Source organism: Salmo trutta, chromosome 11, assembly GCF_901001165.1.
Source record: "Salmo trutta chromosome 11, fSalTru1.1, whole genome shotgun sequence".
In the NCBI taxonomy this organism is placed as follows: domain Eukaryota; kingdom Metazoa; phylum Chordata; class Actinopteri; order Salmoniformes; family Salmonidae; genus Salmo; species Salmo trutta.
The window spans coordinates 15,630,208-15,655,026 of NC_042967.1; the positions used below are offsets into that span (position 1 = coordinate 15,630,208).

The following is a 24,819-nucleotide window of genomic DNA, read 5'->3' on the forward strand; positions in this document are numbered from 1 at the left end:
ACCCCTCTCTGTATTACTTACAGTACAGCCTAGCCTACAGTCAGCTGCAGAAACTGTCGCCAAAAACATCACTTATTTACATACCTGCCCACTCCTTTGTAGAAAGATGATTTAATAGCAAGCATACAATTGTTTCACCTGACCAGAGGTGATAGACATGATAAAGCAACCTTCCAATACCCACCCATTCAAAGATATCTTGCATAGCATTTTGAAATGCAAGATATGCATTTCAATCTTTTTCTAACTTTCAATAATGAATTAGGACTACAATGTATACAACTGGATATTTGATTGCAATTCAATTTATGTTTAAAAATATTTATATTTTTAACTCTCATACGAAACATCTAAAAAATAAACATGCTCTATTTAAGCCAGATTGTTCACGCTTCAAAAGAGGTAAAGCCCAGTCTTAGCCAACTAGGCCTACATGATGATGAACAAAAATAGGCTATTTATTCCCAGGCCTGTCCTGTAATGAGGACATTGGATAAGTACATAGCCTATCATCACACTTCTTTCTTTGATGTGGGGTTGGGCGTTTTCCAAAGACGCAAACTACAGGGAACATTATATGCAACATTTAGTTGGCTACAAGTTTTAGTTTACAGTTCAATTCTTCATAGATTGCTTTTAATGTTTTCTAATAAAGTCTGTCTTTACGATAATTGTTTTAAATGTTGGATAATATTTTGTATGCATTTTTTTATGAGTAGGATTTGCCACAGTACGTGATATAGTTATTTAAATAAGTTATTTCCAATCATATAATTGAATTGGAAAAAAATCGAACTGGAGCCAACAAACTAAAATGTCTAATATCAATATGTGTTTTATCCAATGTGAATTCCGTATTTATCTCTGCGATGCACACCACAGGTAATTAATAACTGGTCCAGGATATGTTATGTAATCTAGCTATGTCATCCATAGATGTCATCACGGTGTCGTTTGAGACTTGCGCGGATAAAACTGATTCCAAATCAGTTTTTAAAGAACAGACGGTTCACCAGACGATAGACGTCACTTCCGATTCTGATGACGTGGGTCGTCCTCCTCGGTTCCTGTTTGAGGTTCCTCCATTCAAAGAGATTACTGTCAGTAAAAAGATAACGCGTTAGGAATTGATTTAGTAGGTCGCATATACCGTAACGAAAGCTTTCATTATAGACCGTTATGGAGACTTCCGGAAACTCTCACAAGAAACCGAAGCTGAGCAACGCGTCCAGCGAGAATTGGGTGAGTTGTATTCGTTCCTACCCCGACGACCGCTGCCACGTCAACAATATGATGCTAAACTATCAATGTTGTCTCTTGTTTCTGCAATTTATGTTCCCAGTAAAACATTTACTGCTATAATTATGCAATACTTTCTTAGCTGCGCGGAATGGCCGTGTTCCTATGATTGGAGAAATGCAACTAGTTAGCTTCTTAGTCTTGCCACCAAATGCCAGACAGACAGCCATTTGTAGCAAGCTATAGCTTGCACGACATTCCAAAAGCAAGCTGTTCTGCCTATATAGCAAGTGCAGTTAGCTAGCTAACTATAAGATCCTGTATCTGCTGCAAAATGATCTGTCGTCATCATGATGACCCGTGTCCCTTGATGTACATTTTTGTGTGACTCTCAAAATGTTTCTTGCTAATCTACTCAGCAGGAGCCTAGTGACAGAGCAATTGCATTGGAATGTAGGCCTATGTCACCTTACTGTACATTAGGTTCAAACCAGTCCTTCAACGTTTTTGTCATAATATTGCTGATGACCTTTTGCTTCATGAGTAAGAAATGTGCCTGTCCTGGACTCAGTGTGGCTTCTGTATGTTGCAAAGTCACAGTCAGTGTTAGCTGCAAACGAACAAAGTCAGTGTAATTTGATATGAAACTAAAGGACAGAACGATATTGTGATTGCAGGGAATGCAGAGGGCGACTAATGTGACCTACCAGGCTCATCATGTCAGCAGGAACAAGCGTGGTCAGGTGGTGGGGACGAGAGGGGGCTTCCGTGGATGCACTGTCTGGCTCACAGGTATACAGAAGGACTACAGCTCAGTTCACCTGGTCCCAGATCTGTTTGGGTTGTGTTGTCAACTCCTAGGGTCATTGGTTGTGAGACTGACCATAGGAGTTGGCAAGACAGCACAAACAGATCTGGGACCAGGCTATCGTCAGTTAGTCTTCAAAGAAATACTAATGTTTTATCAAGCCTTTCAGTCACTTTATATTCACTCTCACTAACTCACCATTGAACAAGGTTTACTGATTTATTTAGGTTTCAAGTACTACCAAAAGACAATATTAGCATTCAGTCAACAGTAGCATTTCTAAAGAATGCATCACATTCATCCACGCTCTGCCTTCATTTCTAATATTGTCAGGCAACATTTGTTATCATGCATTCAAAGCTAATATTGACGGCCAACATTTTCATCATTCATTCAATGATAATATTGACGCAATGCTAAAACGGGGTATTGCTAGCTGGCTACACTCAATACTAATATTGACCAACCACCATCAACCCCTATTCCTCGCCACTCTCTCCCACCCAGGTCTGTCTGGGGCTGGGAAGACCACGGTGAGCATGGCCCTGGAGGAGTACCTGGTGTGCCACGGCATCCCCTGCTACTCGCTGGACGGAGACAACATCCGCCAGGGCTTGAACAAGAACCTGGGCTTCAGCCCTGAGGACCGAGAGGAGAACGTCAGGCGTATAGCCGAGGTGGCCCGCCTGTTCGCCGACGCAGGGCTCGTCTGCATCGCCAGCTTCATCTCTCCCTACGGACGGGTGAGTGGGGGGGGAACAAGTGAGAGAAAGAGGAGAGGAAGGTAGAGACAATAGGAAGACAGTGGGGAAGAGGTGACAAGTCATGAGAAAGGGAAGATGAAAGAGAGCAAAAAGAAAGATGGAGAGAGTTAATATGCTGCTACTTGTGTTTTGCCTGTAATTCCCAGTTTACGATTTCAAATACACTATCATCGTGTCATCGTCAGGAGTTAACTATCCCGTTGTTTGTCTCCTCATCGTCCAGGATCGTGTGAACGCCAGGAAGATCCACGAGGCTGCAGGCTTGCCCTTCTTCGAGGTGTTTGTGGACGCGCCGCTTGACGTGTGTGAACAGAGAGACGTCAAGGGCCTCTACAAGAGAGCCAGGGCTGGAGAGATCAGAGGTAAGGCAAGATGAATAACACATGCTTATACATATAGGCATTTTACCATAACTCTTATAGCATTAGTAAGTATGAAAAAGTTGAAGAGAGAAGTCTCTAGAGAAAGTATGTAAAGTGTATTGGTTTTGACCAGCAGGAACATGAGATGTCTTTGGCTGTTGTTACCAGAGGAAGTGCTGTGTCGTTTATTGCTTAGTGAAACAGTGAGTCACAAGCTAAGGAAGCTGCTGGGACAAGATCTTCATCTAGTCTAGTGCACCCTGCTGAGCTCGGAGTTCAAGTTAATTTGTCATATACACAGTATCCACATGGTGTGCACAGTATCCACACGGTGTGCACAGTATCCACTAGAGGTCGGCCGATTATGATTTTTCACCGCCGATACCGATTATTGGGTGACCAAAAAAGCCGATACCGATTAATTGGCCGATTTTTATTTATTTGTAATAATGACAATTACAACAATACTGAATGAACACTTACCGTAAATTCCGGACTATAAGCCGCAACTTTTTTCCCAGGCTTTGACCCTCGCGGCTTAAACAATGACGCTGCTAATATATGGATTTTTCCCGCTTTCAATTTTTTTTTCTAAAAAAAAAACACATTCTGTGACGTGCTCAGTTTTTTGGCGACATGAAGCTTTCATTAGACCAATGAAATTGCCGAACGGGTTAAGGTCAAACAGTGACGAGAGCGACAATGAAAACGATCCAATATCGGATGATGCAATTCTGAGGCTATTCAACTCCGACACCGAAGGAGATGACTTCAGTGGTTTCAGTGCATAGGAGGAGGAAGATGGTGACCAATGACTTTCTTGGTAGGCTACTGTTTACTGCTAATTTTTTATTTTTTGTTACAAGCCGTGCTTCGTTAAAGCCTATTTATTTTTGGTACAAGTCGTGTTTCATTAAAGCCTGTGTAAAGTTAATTTGTTTCAATGTACCGGTAGGCACCTGCGGCTTATAGACATGTGCGGCTTATTTATGTTCAAAAAATAATAATATTTTAATTCAGTGGGTGCGGCTTATATTCAGGTGCGCTCAATAGTCCGGAAATTACGGTATTTTAACTTAATATAATACATCAATAAAATCAATTTAGCCTCAAATAAATAATGAAACATATTCAATTTGGTTTAAATAATGCAAAAACAAAGTGTTGGAGAAGAAAGTAAAAGTGCAATATGTGCCATGTAAGAAAGCTAACGTTTAAGTTCCTTGCTCAGAACATGAGAACACATGAAAGCTGGTGGTTCCTTTTAACATGAATCTTCAATATTCCCAGGTAAGATGTTTTAGGTTGTAGTTATTATAGGACTATTTCTCTCTATACGATTTGTATTTCATATACCTTTGACTATTGGATGTTCTTATAGGCACTTTAGTATTGCCAGTGTAACAGTATAGCTTCCGTCCCTCTCCTCGCTCCTACCTGGGCTCAAACCAGGAACACATCGACAACAGCCACCCTCGAAGCAGCGTTACCCATGCAGAGCAAGGGGAACAACTACTCCAAGTCTCAGAGCGAGTGACGTTTGAAACACTATTAGCGAGCACCCCGCTAACTAGCTAGCCATTTCACATCGGTTACACCAGCCTAATCTTGGGAGTTGATAGGCTTGAAGTCATAAACAGCGCAATGCATTGCGAAGGGCTGTTTGAATGAATGCTTACGAGCCTGCTGCTGCCTACCATCGCTCAGTCAGACTGCTCTATCAAATCATAGACTTAATTATAACATAATAACACACAGAAATACGAGCCTTAGGTCATTAATATGGTCGAATCCGGAAACTATCATCTCAAACAAAACGTTACTCCTGTTACATTGCACAACCTTCAATGTTATGTCATAATTACTTAAAATTCTGGAAAATTAGTTCGCAACGAGCCAGGCGGCCCAAACTGTTGCATATACCCTGACTGCGTGCAAAGAACGCAAAATGACACAATTTCACCTGGTTAATATTGCCTGCTAAGCTGGATTTCTTTTAGCTAAATATGCAGGTTTAAAAATATATACTTCTGTGTATTGATTTTAAGGCATTGATGTTTATGGTTAGGTACAGTCGTGCAACGATTGTGCTTTTTTCGCAAATGCGCTTTTGTTAAATCATCCCCCGTTTGGCGAAGTCGGCTGTCTTTGTTAGGAAGAAATAGTCTTCATAGTTCGCAACGAGCCAGGCGGCCCAAACTGCTGCATATACCCTGACTCTGTTGCAAGAGAAGTGACACATTTTCCCTAGTTAAAAGAAATTCCTGTTAGCAGGCAATATTAACTGAATATGCAGGTTTAAAAATATATACTTGTGTATTGATTTTAAGAAAGGCATTGATGTTTATGGTTGGAGCAACGTATACCTAAGCGATTATATGCAATGCAGGACAGGCTAGATAAACTAGTAATATCATCAACCATGTGTAGTTAACTAGTGATTATGATTGATTGATTGTTTTTTATAAGATAAGTTTAATGCTAGCTAGCAACTTACCTTGGCTTCTTACTGTATTCGCGTAACAGGCAGGCTCCTCGTGGAGTGCAATGTAAAGCAGGTGGTTAGAGCGTTGGACTAGTTAACCGTAAGGTTGCAAGATTGAATCCCCAAGCTGACAAGATAAAAATCTGTTGTTCTGCCCCTGAACAAGGCAGTTAACCCACCGTTCCTAGACCGTCATTGTAAATAAGAATGTGTTCTTAACTAACTTGCCTAGTTAAATAAAGGTCTGGGGGAAAAAATAATAAATCGGACAAATCGGCGTCCAAAAATACCGATTTCCGATTGTTATGAAAACGTGAAATCGGCCCGAATTAATCGCCCATTCCGATTAATCGGCCGACCTCTAGTATCCACACGGTGTGCACAGTATCCACACGGTGTGCACAGTATCCACACGGTGTGCACAGTCCAATTAAATGCTTACTTGCAGGTTCCTTCATGCTAAGCTCTGAGCTGTAGGCATGAGACAATATACTATGAAGCCTAGTTAAGCTGTCCAACTGGTCAAGACATGATCTACCAGGTGCCATATGTCAGGTAGTAGAGTGACTAATTGGATGGGGTGGGATTCAGCCCAGTTCGAGTGTGTCCTCAGACCACACTATTAAGAATTTTGTCTCTTCAAGTCACGCCAATCTGGATAATAAGCCGTGTGAACAATGTAAAAAAAAAAAAAAAAGCCTGTCTAGATTTCAGTTAATTTGTGCAGTGGTTCCAACCAGAGGTACTAGGGGCCCTGGGGTTACTTTGTCTATCCACATGGGTACTTGAGAAGACTCACGAGACAATAGGGTTGCTGTTCAAATGCTCATGAGGGGGTACTTCAGGGGTACTCTGGGAAGAGCACAATTCAGTCGCTGGTACAATAACTGATATCGTTAGTGAACGACTTACTCAGTGGATAGATATTACCTTCCCTGCAACTTTAATGAAGTCACAACCTTTCTGAAAATGAGCAAATTACATTGTTTCATATTCAGCTATTGTTATTCATGCTAATTGAGGGACTGATTTATCTATTTTCTGATTGAATTGTGACTGTTTTCTCCATGTGTCAGGTTTCACTGGGATAGACTCGGAGTATGAGAAACCAGAGGCCCCAGAGCTGGTGCTGAAGACCGACTCCTGCAGTGTCAACGAGTCTATACAGCAGCTCATTGACCTGCTACATGAGAAGGTGAGAGAAACAACCTCTTTCATCCGTCCATTGGTGAGGTTTGACATAAACAGATGAATTGAAACCTGTAACATGGACGCATGCCGTCACGTTTAATTTCCACCACTCGAGGGCAGTGTCTTCACACTTTCAGATTGGGATTCACATTTCCAAAATACTAATACCCCACTTTCACACCCCTGAATTCTTATCCAACGCAATCAACCTCTTGGATGTTCTCCTTTTTCCATAATGTTTTGTGCATTTTCACTGGTATAATGAATGAATATTTGTAGGATATAGTGCCGGTGGATGCTTCCTATGAAGTGAAGGAGCTGTACGTAGTGGAGAACAAGCTGGACCTGGCCAAGACGGATGCTAAAACACTACCTGCTGTGCAGATTGGAAAGGTAACCGTTCTCTTCAAATACCATTTTTACTAACGCCTACTGGTATTTTCTGAGAGTCTACGGGGGATGGATAGATTCTAAAGGCCTATGTGAAAGTGATAAGGGAACATTTCTGAAAGTGTTATCCATGTTCGACCCCATTTTGAATGCTGTTGAAGCATTATTTGAGTTCTGATTGACCGTTTGACCCCAGGTGGACATGCAGTGGGTTCAGGTGCTTGCTGAGGGCTGGGCCACCCCTCTGAACGGCTTCATGAGGGAGAGGGAGTTTCTGCAGTGTCTGCACTTTGACTGTCTGCTGGACGGTAAGACGGCACCATGGCCCTTTCTCAATCATCTTTCCTTGATCCCTCATGTTTTCCTCTTGTCCTCTCCTCTGCCTTAGAGTCCTTTCCTTGCCTACTTCTTAAAATGTCTGCCTGCTTTAATCCTCTCCTCACTTCCCACTGACATTTTGAGAAGGAGGTCCAGTGATAAATACAGGTGTATTTCTCTGTGAAGTCAAATAAATTGATGGATGTTATGCTCTATAATGACCACTAGAGGGAGATGAAAGCTCTCAAAAGGACATGTTCAGATCAAATCAAATGTTATTTGTCACATGGCCGAATACAACAGGTGTAGACGTTACAGTGAAATTACTTACAAGTCCTTAACCAACAATGCAGTTTAAAAAATAATAAGTGTTAAGTAAAAAATAGACAAGTTAAAAATAACATAGTTAACACCTCTGGGCTAGGTGGCACCAAATCTTCCCACCTACGTAACAGCCAGTTGAATCCTGTGGCGCGATTTTCAAAACCTTTGAAATGCTATTACTTCAATTTCTCAAACATATGACTATTTTACAGCTGTTTAAAGACAAGACTCTCGTTAATCTAACCACACTGTCCGATTTCAAAAAGGCTTTACAACGAAAGCAAAACATTAGACTATGTCAGCAGAGTACCCAGCCAGAAATAATCAGACACCCATTTTTCAAGCTAGCATATAATGTCACAAAAACCCAGAAGACAGCTAAATGCAGCACTAACCTTTGATGATCTTCATCAGATGACACACCTAGGACATTATGTTATACAATACATGCATGTCTGTTCAATCAAGTTCATATTTATATCAAAAAACAGCTTTTTACATTAGCATGTGACGTTCAGAAAAAGCATACCCCCCGCAAACTTCCGGGGAATTTACTAACAATTTACTAAATTACTCACGATAAACGTTCACAAAAAGCATAACAATTATTTTAAGAATTATAGATACAGAACTCCTCTATGCACTCGATATGTCCGATTTTAAAATAGCTTTTCGGATGAAGCACATTTTGCAATATTCTAAGTACATAGCCCAGCCATCACGGGCTAGCTATTTAGACACCCGGCAAGTTTAGCCTTCACCAAAATCATATTTACTATAAGAAAAATGGTCTTACCTTTCCTGTTCTTCGTCAGAATGCACTCCCAGGACTTCTACTTCAATAACAAATGTTGGTTTGGTCCCAAATAATCCATCGTTATGTTCCATCAGCGACGTTTTGTTCGTGCGTTCTAGACACTATCAGAATGGTAAATCACGGTCGTGCGCAGGGCGAATAACGTGACAAAAAATGTCTAAATATTCCATTACCGTACTTCGAAGCATGTCAACCGCTGTTTAAAATAAATTTTTATGCAATTTATCTCGTAGAAAAGCGATAATATTCCGACCGGGAATCTGCGTGTCTGTAAATAGAGGGAAAAACAGAAAGACGGGGGCGGACAGTGCACGAGCATGAAGCCCTTTGTCCTCTGATAGACCACTTAGCAAAAGCGCTCGTGTGTTTCAGCCAGGGCTTTGAATTACATCATTCAGGTTTTTCCCGGGCTCTGAGAGCCCATTGGAGCCGTGGGAAGTGTCACGTAACAGCAGAGATCCTTAGTTTTTGGAAGAGATGTCAAAGAAAGCAAATAAATGGTCAGACAGGCCACTTCCTGTAAAGGAATCTCTCAGGTTTTTGCCTGCCAAATGAGTTCTGTTATACTCACAGACACCATTCAAACAGTTTTAGAAACTTTAGGGTGTTTTCTATCCATATATAATAAGTATATGTATATTCTAGTTACTGGGTAGGATTAGTAACCAGATTAAATCGGGTATGTTTTTTTATCCGGCCGTGTAAATACTGCCCCCTAGCCCCAACAGGTTAAAGAGCAGCAGTAAAATAACAGTACCGAGGCTATGTACAGGGGGTACAGGAACAGAGTCAATGTGTCGAGGTAATTGAGGTAATATGTACATGCAGGTAGAGTTGGAACTTTACAAGTGGTCTTGATTAGCTCATCATTACCTCAAAATGACCGACTACATGAGTTAATATAGTTAATCAGAAGTAAGTCTGATTTTAGATGAAGGAATCGGAGGGATAATCTTACCATGCTATTGTGCTGAGTCATCGTGATCCTTTTACGCTTCAGGCTCAAGACTTTTCATTCTCTGGAAACAAATAGAACCGGTACCTTTTGAGTTGGGCTGAAGGAACGCCGCGGGGCCCAGTCTTGGTATTGGTGAAACTGTAATTACACCAATTTCCTACACAGTGTTTGAATTTCCAAAAAAAGAGTCAATTTGCTTTTACTGCCCACATAACACTGACCCTTAAGGCGACGTGTGTGATGTGTTGCCAGTACATACTGGCGTGCGCACACACACACGCGCAGCATAAAAATGTGTTAAACAACAAATGATAACCAAGCCAGTGTTTCATTAGCTGTCTGATATCACAGGTGTTCCTTACAGCAACAACTCTCTCTTCTTCACAGCACCAACGAGTCATTTTGGATCAGGTCTTGTTTGGTTTTTCTTTTAGATATGATTTCAATATGTTTTGGACCAGAGCTAATGGTGACTCTATGCTGTTGCAAACGGAACTGGGCCTGTGTACTTGGTAGAGAACGCTGAATGACGTGTCCGTGTGCAATGCCCTCACTCGGGTTTCGCTTGTTTGTCCTAGCGAGGGAAATGTGAGCAGAGGAAAAGGATGAAGCCTCAATATTGATTGCCTCCACAAACTATAATTTGTCTATTTCTAGTTCCTTCTAGGGATTTTACAGTGGATGACCCTTACAGAGCTGGAGGAGCTTCCGTTCCACACAATCACAACTGAACCAAACGTGACTGGATAGAATTCAGATCATTTGTTCATTTTAAATAACACAACTTTTGTAGTTAAATGACCCTTTTACCCTCACTTTCACTTAAGGTTGCAAAATTCTGGTGAATTTTGAGAATGTTACCAGAATTTTGCAACCCTACTCTCACTTCATTGTAATCCATCCCTGATTTGGAGTCCCAGTTAGTAGGATTGACGAGGACACCAGCATTTCCCTGGTAGAGGACTGTGTTATGTGTTTGTGCCAGCTCCTGGTTTGGCATGGGCCAGCTCCTTGTTTGGCATGGGCCAGGCTGGGACAGCAGGCACGTGTGTGTTCACGTGTCTTATTGAAACCAGCTGTGTGTGCTAACTCTGTGACAGAGGATGAAGGAGTGGTGGCGGGATGGTTGGCAGCCATGGCATCCCATCCAGCAACACACCATCTGATCCAATAGGATGTGAAAAGCGTGCTGGTCATGTTGGTTTAATCAAGGTGTAGGACTAAATCAATCTGCCAACGTCATGACAACACAGGGCCTCTCTCTTTCTTTTCTCTCCATTTCTTTTATTCTCTTTTTTCTTTCTTTCTGCGACGGTCAGAAACCACCTGAATGCACAAGACTGGATGGTGTTTGTTCCCTAATCACCTCATATATCTATATATTCCCTGGCACAGTAGATGGGCTGTACTTGAAGTTATCGTAAGAGAGACAGTTAAAGTGATGCTGCAGTTTTGCTCATGGGGATGTCTGGCTTCTGACCAATCAACTTCCTCTGTCAGCAGTCTGATGTTGATTTGTGTCTCAAAGCACTAACATGGCTACCTTCCATGTCTCCTTTCCTTTATTCAACCTCTGACCCCTTCAATGAACCAACCCACCTGTTCCCCTCCCGTCCCATAGGTGGCGTCATCAACCTGTCTGTGCCGGTGGTGTTGCCGGTGTCGGGGGCGGACAAGGAGCGTCTGGACGGCGTCACGGCCATGGCCCTGGTGTACGAGGGCCGCCGCGTGGCCATCCTCCGCAACCCCGAGTTCTACGAGCACCGCAAGGAGGAGCGCTGCGCCCGCCAGTGGGGCACTACCTGCAAGGACCACCCCTACATCAAGGTCAGTGGTTAGTTCCAGAGACCCCTACCACATAGACAGGCAGGGCAGCCACAGTCCGGTCCACTGCACCGCAAGGGGTGTTGTGCCAGCAAAAGCTGTCAATGTTGAAAACTGTTGAGTAACACTCCTACATCAAGGTCAGTGGTTAGTTCCAGAGACCCTATCACATAAATGAGCAGGGGGGCTACGGACCGTTCCACTGCGCAGCAAGGGGTGTCTTGACTTTCCGACGAAAGCTGTCACTATTGAAAACTGTCATGTAACGTCAAAACGACGATGTTTGTTTTCCTTTGCGTGTTTCTTATCTTTGTTTGGCTCAAACCGGTGCTCTTGACAGCTTCATCTGACAGTTTGGAGTTCTCACACCTCCCCTCCACCACGTTTATTATCATACACCCATACCTTCAGATTACAGCTCCAGTCTCCAGAGCGATTTAGAATGTCCCACTGATGGTTATTATGAAATGGAACCCTGGTGATAATGCTGAACAATGCAGGCATGGCCCTTGAGACGGTTACCCTTAACGCTCCCCATGACCAACCCAACCAACTCTTCCCTTGGCCTTGTACGTGCGCACACACACACACACAGACACACAGACACTTTCGTTCTAATAGAAGACAGATCCTAGGTGACCCTTTTCCTCAGTGCAGCTTATGGAAGGACTGAATAAAGTGGAGTAGTGTCGTAAAGCAATGAGCTGCTGCTGCTCTCCTTCCCCTGTCAGAGGTGCTTGTGTAATCGCTCCATCGCCCTCAATTCGCACGTGTTTTATTTAGATCGCAGTCTATCTCGGCCCCCTCTCTCCATCTGGCCCCTTCAAACTGCCTTTTATTTACACAGGACTTTTAGTACAGCTGTCCTGGACTTGGAGCTGGCCCTGCTGAACACGTTACCCCCCTCACCAGCAGCCACCCACCTCATCCATTCCAAATATACCTGAGCAAAGATGGCAACAATGGTTTCCATCTGTCTCATATGGGCTGTTATTATATCAGTGGGCGCTCAGGTAGACTTCATGGCGTCCTGAAATGATCCCAACCCCCTGCTAAAAAAACTACAGGCGCCAGCCGAGCTGTGGCGAGGGATCAAGCCTGGGAAAGCTGGATCACACATACGCACACACAAGTGCAGTGTCACACAACAGGACTGAAGATCTTTAACCGGGGAGGACAATTGTGAAATGTAATTTTTGAAACCCTATCTTCAAGACTGATGGTGGCAGGAGCCGGGCTAGGGTTATTTTTGCTGTCTGTCTCGGGACAATTTTGGCTCCCATTGTTATTATGGATTAGTGTGGGTTTGCACACACACAGACAGAGGGAGCTGGAGTAGTGCTATACTGTCTTCAGCCCAACTCGCTCTGATGATTTTAAACCCACTAAACAGACACACACTTCCACCACAGTGGTGTTTTAAAGCCCCGCCCTGTTGAGTCATTGGCTGGGTGAGATTCTGTGAATTTGGACGCCAGGCATCTCCTGTTTCACTCAAAATGCCCTTCAAGTCAACAAAGTTGAACAGTCAACACTATCTGTTATCCATTCTGGGTTGGTGTTCAGTTGAAGGCACTGTCAGTTGGGTGGGCTGTCAGGTGGGCTGTCCATCAGCTACCCATAATCCTCTAGTGCATCTGTGTCTGGTGGCTCTGGCCCTGCTGCAGGCAATGCATGCTGGGTAGTGGGTTCTCCCAGACCTGTCACTCACTCTGTTTCTCCAGCGGTGCCTCCTGTCCTGTCTCCGCTGTGTGTGTGTGTGTACAGCTTGCTATGATTAAGGTGTCACTCGTTTAACACACACACACTTTAACTCCCTGCGCTGCAGCCGATCCGTCAACACACCCCTCGCAGGCGGCAGCCCCTCATCCCGTCTCCGTCTCTCTCTGAGACTAGGAATAACCTGCTCCGTATTACTTCGCGGTCAATCCACGTTTCCTGTTTACTCCTGGCCGGGCCGCCAGGGAGACGGGAGCCTTCACGTCGGAAACTACAGCATGCTGAAATGTTTAATTTAGCATGAGTCCCCTTATATCTAAAACACAGTGTGTGTATTATCGTGTAAATGCAGCTTTGGGTTACCCCTGAGCTAGCATACTACTATCATTTTCCATCTTAGAATGTTTAAAAGATCTACTGTGTGTTTGGGATTTGAATTGAAACCGTTTTTTCTCAGGTCTTTTCTGTCTCAGTCTCCAAAGTGATGGTTATTCATCTGCTTTGCCACTGATCTGGAGCCAGTAGATCTGGAGCCAGTAGATCCGACTAGTTGGATCAAGTGGAATGAAAGGCACCTCTTCACACCGTTACGCTGAACTCCATCCATCCTTCCTCTCTGGCTTATTGATGATAACAAGAGGGCAGAGTTTTAGCAGCCTTCGGTTCTCTCAATGTTTTATTGAACACCGAAGATATATGCAGTGCATCTAATCTTGTGGATAAGACATGCTCCATCTCTGTTGTGGAAGACATCCTACTACAACTTACAAAGACTTGGGCCAAATGCGCTACCAACGTCTGTCAAACAGGCAATGCTACTGTGGAATCCTCCTCAGAATATAAATGATAGTCTGTGAAATCTAAGAGCCCCCATACAGTTACATCCATAGGAACCCATCCCCTTTAAATCCAAACCATGATATGCCACTCTGACCATTTTTATATGGGACATCTGAACTGCTCACTAGTGTTTTCTAACTTCAACTCCTTGAGTAATATTGAATAGCCATCTCTATAAGACACAGTTGTGTATATGCTTCTGGACCCCCCCCTGGTCCTGCCATAGTCTATCCATAGTCCTGTTTTGATGGCTTTAGTACCTACCCTGCAGAGTGTACTCCATAAAGAGCCCAGTGGTTACAGCACAGGGACCAGTAGTAAATGCCCAGAAAGGCAGACCAAGAGTTATAGGCTGAAACAAAGCTGGCTTTGCCTGGGTTTAGCAGTACTTTGGGGACATTAGAACAATCTTGTAAGGGGAAAAATTGCTTCAATGCGGTCCATGAGTTCATCATGGATGGTGTCTCATTGTGGATTACATTACACGTCATATTTTGTGTTCCTCGTGAGTCTTTTTCGCTAAAGTCAAGAGAGATGCGGTCAAAGGCATAAAGCAAAGGGGATTCTTCATTCTTACTGGGTTCCAATTTGTAGGAGTGTCTCGTTCAAATTTTTTAGATGTTGTATTTAAAGTTGTCTGGGGGCTGTTATTGATTTATCAATAATCCTGCCCCTCTTGCAGCGGTTGCCAGATTGGGAGGTTTACTGTTTGAAACAGTCCTTGATGGCTGTCATAACTGCAGTATGAACATGGTAGAGGAGTTAGAGAAGGCCACTTGTTTAGCATCAATTTCAAATTGATCCATAGCCGCAGGCTCTTCATGTACCTCTGACAGGATTGGATAGTTATAAGCAATATGGTCATTACTGCACCTCTCTTCTTTGATAGGCTATCTGAAATGTTCACCATATTGCTTACACCTATCCAGTCTTTTCAGATCTGCACAATATCTGGGGTGAAATAAGTTCTGGTAAAAAGGTTATTGAAATGTCCTGGGAAAATATTTTTTGAAAAGTGGGAACCCTGGAAAATATATGGGTCACAGTGAAGTGGGTGTAGTATTGTATGATGCTAATGGGAGAGTGTTGTCTCTGTGTGGTCCAGATGGTAATGGAGAGTGGAGACTGGCTGGTAGGAGGAGACCTGCAGGTCCTGGACAAGATCAGCTGGAACGACGGCCTGGACCAGTACAGACTCACCCCCACTGAGCTCAAACACAAGTTCAAGGAGATGAATGCAGGTAACGGTACAGAGAGTTAGATCTCTCTCTCCCTCTCTCTTTCACTCTCTCTCATGTCTCAATAAAGATGCAGCATCTAAATCAGTCTTTCTCTGACCTCTTTCTCCCTCCAGACGCGGTGTTTGCCTTCCAGCTGCGTAACCCGGTGCACAACGGCCACGCCCTCCTCATGCAGGACACCCACAAGCGTCTGATCGAACGGGGATACCGCCGGCCCGTCCTACTGCTGCACCCGCTGGGCGGCTGGACCAAGGACGACGACGTGCCGTTGGAGTGGCGCATGAAACAGCACGCCGCCGTGCTGGACGAGGGCGTGCTGAAACCGGAAAACACCATCGTGGCCATCTTCCCGTCGCCCATGATGTACGCAGGCCCCACTGAGGTAAGCTTAGCAGTAACCTCACCATAGAACGGGCTTCCCTTTTCAAGTCAATGGTTGAAATAATGGGAGGACTGGCAGCCAAGTCCGTTCTATGGATTATATTTCTATGGACCTGACAAAGTCTGTAACACAAGCCAAAGTAATGAGTACACTTGGGAGTACACTTCAAGAACTGGAGGCTACTTAAATTGCCTGACTGGAACTGTGACGTAATATAATGGGACAGTCAACACGTGACTTTTGAAATCAGCTTAATCTAACATGGATGGCAATTTACATTCAGAATTAGAAAGTTCAATATAATTTCTGTCAATTTGTAATTTCCTTACTTGATGCCTGTCTAGCTGTTTGAAGTCTACTGCTGTCCTTTAATCATGTAGTCAGGGTTATGGGGAGACGATCATTGGGACCAGACTGAGCTCTGTTCTGTTCTGGGGAACACGATGCAGCCTGAAAAGGCCCATCATCTGTCTGTGTGATCTTACAGCCTGACATCAAATGCACCACAAAAGCATCCTCTTTGTTAAAAGTACAACCAACCCGTTTCTGCTTTTTTGGAGCCTTCTGAGAATAAATAAATGTTTTCATGTAATTCCATTGTCCTCCAAGAGTTTCTGCATGTTCTCCGTAATTCGTGCACCTTTGTTGGATAGCGAGGTAGTGGTAGGCATCCCTTCTCTTCAGATGGACTTCACCCATAAAATAATGACCCCTGAGTCAATACATGTTAGAATCACCTTTGGCAGTGATTTAAAGCTGTGAGTCTTTCTGGGTAAGTCTCTAAGAGCTTTACACATCTGGATTGTACAATATTTGCCCATTTATTTTGTTCAAAATTCTTCAAGCTCTGTCAAATTGGTTGTTGATCATTGCTTGACAACCTTTTTCAAGTCTTGCCATAGATTTTCAAGCAGATTTAAAGTCAAAACTGTAACTCGGCCACTCCGGAACATTCACTGTCTTCTTGGTAAGCAAGTCCAGTGTAGATTTGGCCTTGTGTTTTAGGTTATTGTCCTGCTGAAAGGTAATTAATCACCCAGTGTCTGGTGGAAAGCAGACTGAACCAGGTTTCCCTCTGTATTTAGAGCTGTTAGGTTTGTTTTTGATCCTCAAACTCCCCAGTCCTTAACGATTACAAGCGTAACCATAATATGATGCAGCTACTGCTATGCTTGAAAATATGGAGTGTGGCACTCTGTTACCTCTTGTCTTGGATGTGCCCCAAACATATTCAGGACAAATGATTTACTTTACCACATTTTTTTGCAGTATTTCTTTAGTGCCTTGTTGCAAACAGGATGCATGTTTTGGAATATTTGTTATTCTGTACAGCTTCCCTTTTCACTCTGTCAATTAGGTTAGTGTTGTGGAGTAACTACAATGTTGATCCATCCTCAGTTTTCTCCTATCACAGCCGTTAAGCTCTGTAACTGTTTTAAAGTCCCCATTGGCCTCATGGTGAAATCTCTGAGTGGCTTCTCAGTTAGGAAGTACGCCTGTATCTTTGTAGTGACTGGGTGTATTGACACACCATCCAAAGTGTCATTAATAACTTTAAATATCCCTTTGAGCATGGTAATGTCTGCTTTTTTTTATTTTTACCCATCTACCAATAGGTGCCCTTCTTTGCGAGGCATTGGAAAACCTCCCTGGTCTTTGTGATTGAATCTGTGTTTGAAATTCACTGCTCGACTGAGGGACCTTACAATTATCTGTATGTGTGGGGTATAGAGATGAGTCATTAAAAATCATGTTAAACACTATTACTGCACACAGTGAGTTCATGCAACTTATTATGGGACTTGTTAATCACATTTTTACTCCTGAATGTAATTAGGTTTGCCGTAACAAAGGGGTAATACTTATTGACCTAAGACATTTCAGCTTTTCATTTCTTATTAGTTAGTCAAATAAACATATTTTGACTTTGATATTATGGGGAATTGACAGAATCTCAATTTAATACATTTTAAATTCAGGTTATAACAACAAAATGTGATAAAAGTCAAGGGGTGTGAATACTTTCTGAAGGCCCTTAATGCACAGGATACACATGGTACGCAGTACAGTGACATGCTTACTTACAGGTTCCCTATCCACGATGCCACATGATAAGGTTAAGAGGAAGCAAGTTAAGAATAATACAAAATAAGATCAATGTAATAACGTTTAGTACATTTAGCAGGAATATAAATACAGGGAAGGCACAGTAGGCTATGTACACATGTGCCAGGGGAGGGGCATAAAAATAGAATGGCTGCCAGGTTGGAGGGAGTGGGTTCACATGGCCCTGACTGTCCATCTTAACTCGCTTCCAACCTGGCAACCAGCTAACAAAACAATGCACTCCATCCCTCCCTCCCTCTCCAGACTGCCTACAGAGTTTAACTGTCGTTTTTTCTTCTCCTAACTCCCTTTGTTCTCGCAAGGTCTTTTAGTTTAAGACCAGCGTTTTAAGGTTGAAGACTTCCAATTTTAACAGTAGGATGGGAGCGTATGTGTGGTTAAATAGTCAGATAGGCCAAAATAATGAAGTCTTGTTTTCTTTAGTCATTTGAAACTTCCACTCGAGCTCAGTTTATTGTTGTTTCTGTAATGTGTTGTAAAACCGGATTCTCGCATGTCGACGGTGGGCGCTACGTTCGGGGGGGATTTGAGCACTCCTGTCCAAACGTCATTACCGTAATTGGCTGTTTATTATTGAAGAAAGTGCTTTGTAATGTAATTATAGGGGGCTTGCTTCCATGTTAGCAGCGAGAGCAATGTCCACTCGTATTTAGGGTAATTGTGCCCCATCGTACATGATTACGAATCAGTCAAGGTAATCAAGTGCTGTTTTTCCCTTCCCATCGGTCTCACCACAACGCGCCTGTTGTGCCAAGGCTTCCTTGTTTCTCCAACCCACTGAAAGAGCTGCCCAACCGCTTCCCATTAAAACATTCTAAATGTTCTCATTCTCTGAGTGACCAGAGGGGGTTTTCCCATTGGAAATGCTAAAAGGTAGCATTAGCGCTAAATCAGAATTACCAGCTAGTATTTTTACCCATTGGAAATGCCAACATTTAGCATTGACATTAGTTTTGAGTAACTAAAGCCTTTTTTCTTTTTTTTTTACCATAAAACCACAGGTGCAGTGGCACTGCCGAGCCCGAATGGTGGCCGGCGCCAACTTCTACATCGTGGGTCGCGATCCGGCGGGCATGCCCCACCCAGCCACGGGCAAGGACCTGTACGAGCCAACCCATGGGGCTAAGGTCCTCACCATGGCGCCTGGACTCATCACCCTGGAGATTGTACCCTTCAAGGTGGCCGCCTACAACAAAGCCAAGAGGGCCATGGACTTCTACGACCCCAAGAAGTAAGCCCTGTCGCTCATCGTTTGTTTTTCAGTCTCCATCCCATCTCTTTACTGTGTTTTGTTTTAGAGGGTAGATCAGCTTTAATATTGTAGGTAGATTATTATCCATTTTGTGTGTTTTGTGTTTGCGTGAAGGACAGGATGATTAGTCCCAGTGGAATTTTTATTTTACCGTAACTAGGCAAGTCAGTTAAGAACAAATTCTTATTTACAATGACGGCCTAGGAACTGTGGGTTAACTGCCTTGTTCGGGGGCAGAACGACAGATTTTTACCTTGTCAGCTCAGGGATTCAATCTAGCAACCTTTCGGTTACTGGCCCAACGCTCTGACCACTAGGCTACCTGCCACCCTCTAATGAGTGTCTTTATAAACAAATCTCTATTCTCAAGGTTCGAAGAATGTAATCAGTAGATGTCACTCAAAATACCAGTGTTCTTCAACAACGGATGTAATGAAGTCCAAATGTTACATTCTTGAAGGTTTCAAGATGTTTCTAAGTTAGCATCATGATGATGAGTCCTGGTCATAGGTCATGGTGACCTTTCTCAACCAATCACAATTAGTCAACATTTAGTCACACTTTTACCTAGATATCAAAATACTAGCAACGTGTATATTCTGCCGTACAGTCTTGATGTGGGTAAGCAGGGTGTGTTCATTAGGACATACAAGATAAAACGTTTTGCAACGGAAATCAAATGAGCGGTTCTTATTTTTTTTCTCCCATCGGTGGCAGGAATGTTGTTCCACAGCCTGTAAACATTATCATGCCTAACTCCAATAACCCAAATTGATCATTCATTAAGCTTTTCCACTGAAACCTCCCATGTGTTTTTCTTCCTTATCTACGGCAAACGGCAAAGCCAAAAATAACAGGAACTACTTTGCTTTCTTATGCTCTTTACAAAGGTTTGTGGCTTTTCTCAGAGCTTTTTGAAGTCGCTCGGAAATCAGAGAACTGCTATTAATTAAAGTCTGTATACGGATACTGCAGCCGATGACTAACGAAAATCGTGCAACCTCTGTGTGCTATGGGCTTTAATACCGTCCACGCTATCACTTTATAGCCATGTTTGGCTTAGACTATCATGACTGAGAACTGATCTGACTGATTAAAGGAATATGATGACTTAAAAGGTAGGAACTGATTGATCAGAAGGTGGAGTACACCCTTTTTTCCCATGGCGCATGTTTTGATATCAGAATAAATTGAGTTGACAAGATAAATATAGTATTTTGATATGGGGGGGAATACCACAATCGCCAGGAGAACTAGTCTGAAAGGAAATATTTCCCCACACCTAGTTAGGTTTCACCTAGGCATGGGATTCAGAAATGGAGCACAGAGATATTTCCTTCCTGGATTGAAAGCAGGAGAATTACTCGACAATAAGAGCCACAACTGACAAGACTGTTTATTCTATGTAATCTGGCTTTCCATACCAGTAGTCAAGTATGTTGATTAAAGGCTCACGTCAAAACCATTTGGGAGGTCATAGAGAAATACTCATTGATTGTTCCTTTATCAACTTGTCTTCTACTTCGAGTGGCTGAACTATCCATTATCCAGTGTTTTTGGACTAGTTTTCCAGTTGGATAAGACCGTTTTGGATAGCACTAAATCTTCCTGCTAAAGCGTGAGAGAATTCTGCAGTGTGACTCAGTGGACATGTAAGAGTAATGGGACAAAGGTCTATAGTGGTTACTATGTCACCACGACTATAATTCTCCTTGTGCTCTTCTCAACAAGCCCCCTCAACAAACTGCCGAGTCAGCAGTCTGGCTTGTCAAGAACCTTAACCACGTTATATTCTACTCCTTCCAGCAAAGTAATTGTCTGTTTTCTGACTGTCACAATAACATTATATAACAGTCGACTTTATTTCTGCTCAATTGTGTTGTTTTTATTAATATGAAACCTGAAGACCCGAAAAGAGCTACGCCAGAAAATGTCAAAGCCACACTGACTGGCTCTTTCTGACCGTATCAGTGCTAGGCTAGCAGCTAGGGAGAGCTGAGAGGAAGGGGGTAAATCACAATTTCAAAGGCTCTGGTTGGCGCCTTCTGAAATTTATGGCATTCCGTCTGTTCTCGGCCACTCTTTGTGCCGGCCGGCGCTGCCAAATGTGAGAGGAATATAGATGCTAGGCCTAATTGCCAACGATCCCCCTTAAAGTCTGCCTCTATAGTGTAATGGCTAAAATCAGCGCAAGCTGTTTCTCATTTGACCACATATTAAGTGTTCCTCCGCCGAGTTTGGAGTTTGTGCTCTTTCTCCCCCCCTCGCTCTTTCTGTCTGTCTCTCTCTCTCTCTGTGTTGCTCTTGCTGTGTCTCTCTCTCTCGCGCTCTCTCTGTGTGTGTATCTCTCTCTGCCTTGTCATTTCCACCTATTGTAATGAATACAAGTCCTCCACTATCAGAGATCAGTCTTTCATCAAAGTTTTAGGACCAGAACACATTGAGCGTAGTATACAGTAGAACAGGTTCACTGGATGGCAATTCTAGAATTTTGTATTTCTTCCCAGCCAGACTGCAAGTGTTAGCCCCATGGCCCGTGCTATAAATCTGATTGAAAAATAGGACAATCTGATAAAAAGGTGTGATTATCCAGTACAAAAGTCACTAATGTATGGGGAGAATACAGTAATGTATGGGAAGAATACACTAATGTATGGGGAGAATACACTAATGTATGGGGAGAATACACTAATGTATGGGGAGAATACACTAATGTATGGGGAGAATACAGTAGTAGATGTGTTCAACAGTGGGTTTGCATTACGGAGGTCAGGAGGAAGGTGATCCCATTACTGCCTATGGAGATGGAGAAACGGGAGCTGAGTCGTTGCACACCTGGAGTGTCAGACATACACGATCTGGGTTCTGCCACCTGGCTGTCAGTCTGGTCTGCATTGTGCTGTACTGCAGGCTCAGGACTCACTGTTGGGCAGAGGAAAATAACATGAGGGTAACTCAGCTACTAGGGGAGGAAGTAGGGAGTGTGTTTAATTGATCTATTCAGTTGATTTGAACAGGGACCATGTACTACAAAAACACGTCTCAGGACACTTGACAAATGATACATTGTACCAGATTTAGCTAACGGCTGATTTACATCAGCAAGTGGGTTCAAAGAATAGATAACCCAGAACCCACAGAGTCCTTAAGAATGAGATTCATTGGCTAATTTAAAGTCCAATTCAAGAATGGAGGAGAAAAAGTGACATTTTTCTGAATGAAAATGAACCCCAAACCAACCCTTATAGTTTCAGGAGTGAGGTAGACAGGCGAGGACACTGCACAACTTTTAAAACTGGACTTCAGGAATCCAAGAGGTTTAATGTGTGGAAACGCCGTGGCTCTAACAGTACAAATCCATACAAGACGCTCCGCTGCGCACGTCAGTCCACATGACCGCAAACCGCTGAGAAACCAAACCACATTTGACAAATGTGATTATTATGAGGAAAGTGCATTGTAGCGGTGGCGAGAGAAGGAATGTGCTTGAATGTTACCCCCTTTGTCTAAGTGAAGGAATCTACAGTAGTATCTAATTAATCCAATCATTGACAAGTAATTCATTTATCCCCTACTTGTGTGTGGCGGAGTCATGGAAGATTGTATTTAGACTAGTCTGTTTTTTTACAGGAATTTTCTCATTTTGGTTGGAGACTAATTAGCTGTGTTTAGACATTTTTTTTTTACCAGTGTTTATTTTTGAACCAGTTGTTTAAACTGAGAAGTCTAACAGAAGGTTTGAATTTGATGGCGAAGGTCTGACGTTTAGGTTGTGCTTTTTCTTTTTTGCCGCTGGCTTGAAGCAGCGTCTCTATGTACTGCTGTTTCAAGTGTCTGAGGTTCCTTTGATGTGCCAAGTCCCCTAGCATAAGGGGGCTTGAGTGCATGTTTACTTCAATTACCGAAATACACAGCCTTTTTTCCCAAGCATGTGAAGTGCATTTTGTGAAGTTCCCTCAAAGAAGTCTTCCTAAAGTGTCCTTGAATTTAGTTGGTCATGCCATTCATCCACACAGTAAGTTAGAAGATCGTTCCTCACTTACCAAACAACATTTCAGGGTCAGGCTGTTGAAATGAGACGGTGCCTTTTCTTCATTTTTTTCTCCCTTCATTTCTTTTCAGCCATCAAGACTATGACTTCATCTCAGGGACACGGATGCGTAAGATGGCTCGCGAAGGACAGAACCCTCCGGAAGGCTTCATGGCCCCCAAAGCCTGGGCTGTACTGGTGGAGTACTATCAGTCCCTGGAGAAGGCTACCTAAGGTCAAATGTGGTCAAAGGTCAAAATGGGGAACATCAGGGTCGTATTCATTAGGGCACACCATAGCAAAAACTTTTTCAAATGTTTCTCACCAAGAAAAACGAAAACAAGCGGTTGTCATTGGACAAGTCCAGATAGTCCCTCCCTGCTTCAGTCTGTTTCCCTCTGTTTGGTGCCTAATGAATACGACACAGCTATCTCCTCTAAAACAGTTAAAAGATGAATACGAGGACCACTCAACAGCTATAGCTATCGTTCCTTCCCTGCGCTGTGGCTCGCCTCCAGATGTCCCTGTCCAACCTCCAACGCACACACCTCTCCTCTATTCTCCCCTACTTTCCTCCACTCTCCTCCCCTCTCCTCTCTCTCGTTCTGCTGCTACTGCCACTGGGCTTCAGTCTTACCACACTGAGTATGTACTTTATTTAAACTCACCATTAGAAATTGGTTTCTCTAATTGTGGAACTATCAGTATTTTTAAATGTGTTTTTAAACTGGAAATGGGTTCAAATGTTCATTTTAAAAGGTGTGAAGAGGCAATGATTGTCTTTTTTAGAGAATGATGCAAAAATGTTCCTCATTATGTAACAAGATGTGGTTTAGTTGAGTATGAAAACATGATACATATAGGAAGTCAATGCCCCTCTTAGTAATGTCCCCTAGAACTGTTACCGTGTCCATGGCTAATGTGATCATATTGATTCTTTTGAGTGTTTGGCTTTGTCCCTTTGTCCCCATGCACACTTCAAATAAGTTACTGGAAAGCGTAGACTAATTTAGTGATCTTAAAACAAGCCATCACTGTGTCGCTGCAGTATGTGGGTAACTCATCTGAGGTTGTTGGCCTGACTGGAACTGTGGTTTGAATTGGAGTTTGAGGTCAAGTTGAGTGCCTTGTCTTTTGTCAATCGTTCTCGCACAGAGACATTGCATTCCCCCCCCCCCCCCCACACACACACACACACCTGTTCATTCTCCCACTTGCCTCTCTGTTACGTTAAAGCGGTCCAATAGATCCAGGAAACAATCTGCGAAGCAGATGAGACCGGAACTAATGACTAAACCTTTAGAAATACTTTCTGTTTTACCATTAGCTTCATTTCTCCATACTGATAAATGTTATCTTTTTACCTTGATGTAGCATGTAGTGAAGTGTTTACCACCTATGACTGTTTTAGGTAACTCAGTATTTATTGTTTTGTTGGTGGCATCTTACTTGGGGAGGACAGGCTGGTGGTAGTGACTGGAGCAGGATGGGTGGAATGGTATTCCAGTTGTTCTGTTCCAGCCATTATTATGAGCTGTCCTCCCCTCAGCAGCCCCCTGTGGTCTGCCACTATATATACATTTTACTTTGTTTGCTTGTTTTAATATTCTTTGTACTGAGTTAAAATATTTTCCATTTGGTTACTACTGTACAAACATGGGTCTGCTCTGCCAGTATGGCCGGAAGAAAAGATATCGGTTTATATATTATTGTCCATGTTCTCCAATAAACCATTTTTAGCAAATGGA

General features: G+C 43.0%; 1 protein-coding gene and 1 long non-coding RNA gene across 2 annotated transcripts; one reads left to right on the forward strand and one right to left on the reverse strand.

Annotated features, from left to right (window-relative positions):
• The first annotated feature begins 1,029 nt into the window (after positions 1-1,029).
• On the forward strand, positions 1,030-24,819 carry papss1 (3'-phosphoadenosine 5'-phosphosulfate synthase 1). Its single transcript, XM_029766355.1, has 12 exons — positions 1,030-1,242; positions 1,917-2,031; positions 2,555-2,790; positions 3,035-3,173; positions 6,735-6,853; positions 7,129-7,242; positions 7,436-7,547; positions 11,278-11,483; positions 15,145-15,280; positions 15,394-15,662; positions 18,791-19,020; positions 23,164-24,819. Exons 1-12 carry the CDS (start codon positions 1,180-1,182, stop codon positions 23,303-23,305), a joined length of 1,881 nt encoding a protein of 626 aa, XP_029622215.1. The 5' UTR covers positions 1,030-1,179; the 3' UTR covers positions 23,306-24,819.
• Positions 19,735-23,179, reverse strand: LOC115202302 (uncharacterized). Its single transcript, XR_003879937.1, has 2 exons — positions 23,085-23,179; positions 19,735-21,963 (listed from the first exon to the last, which is right to left on the reverse strand). It is a non-coding gene; the product is annotated as an uncharacterized LOC115202302 (long non-coding RNA).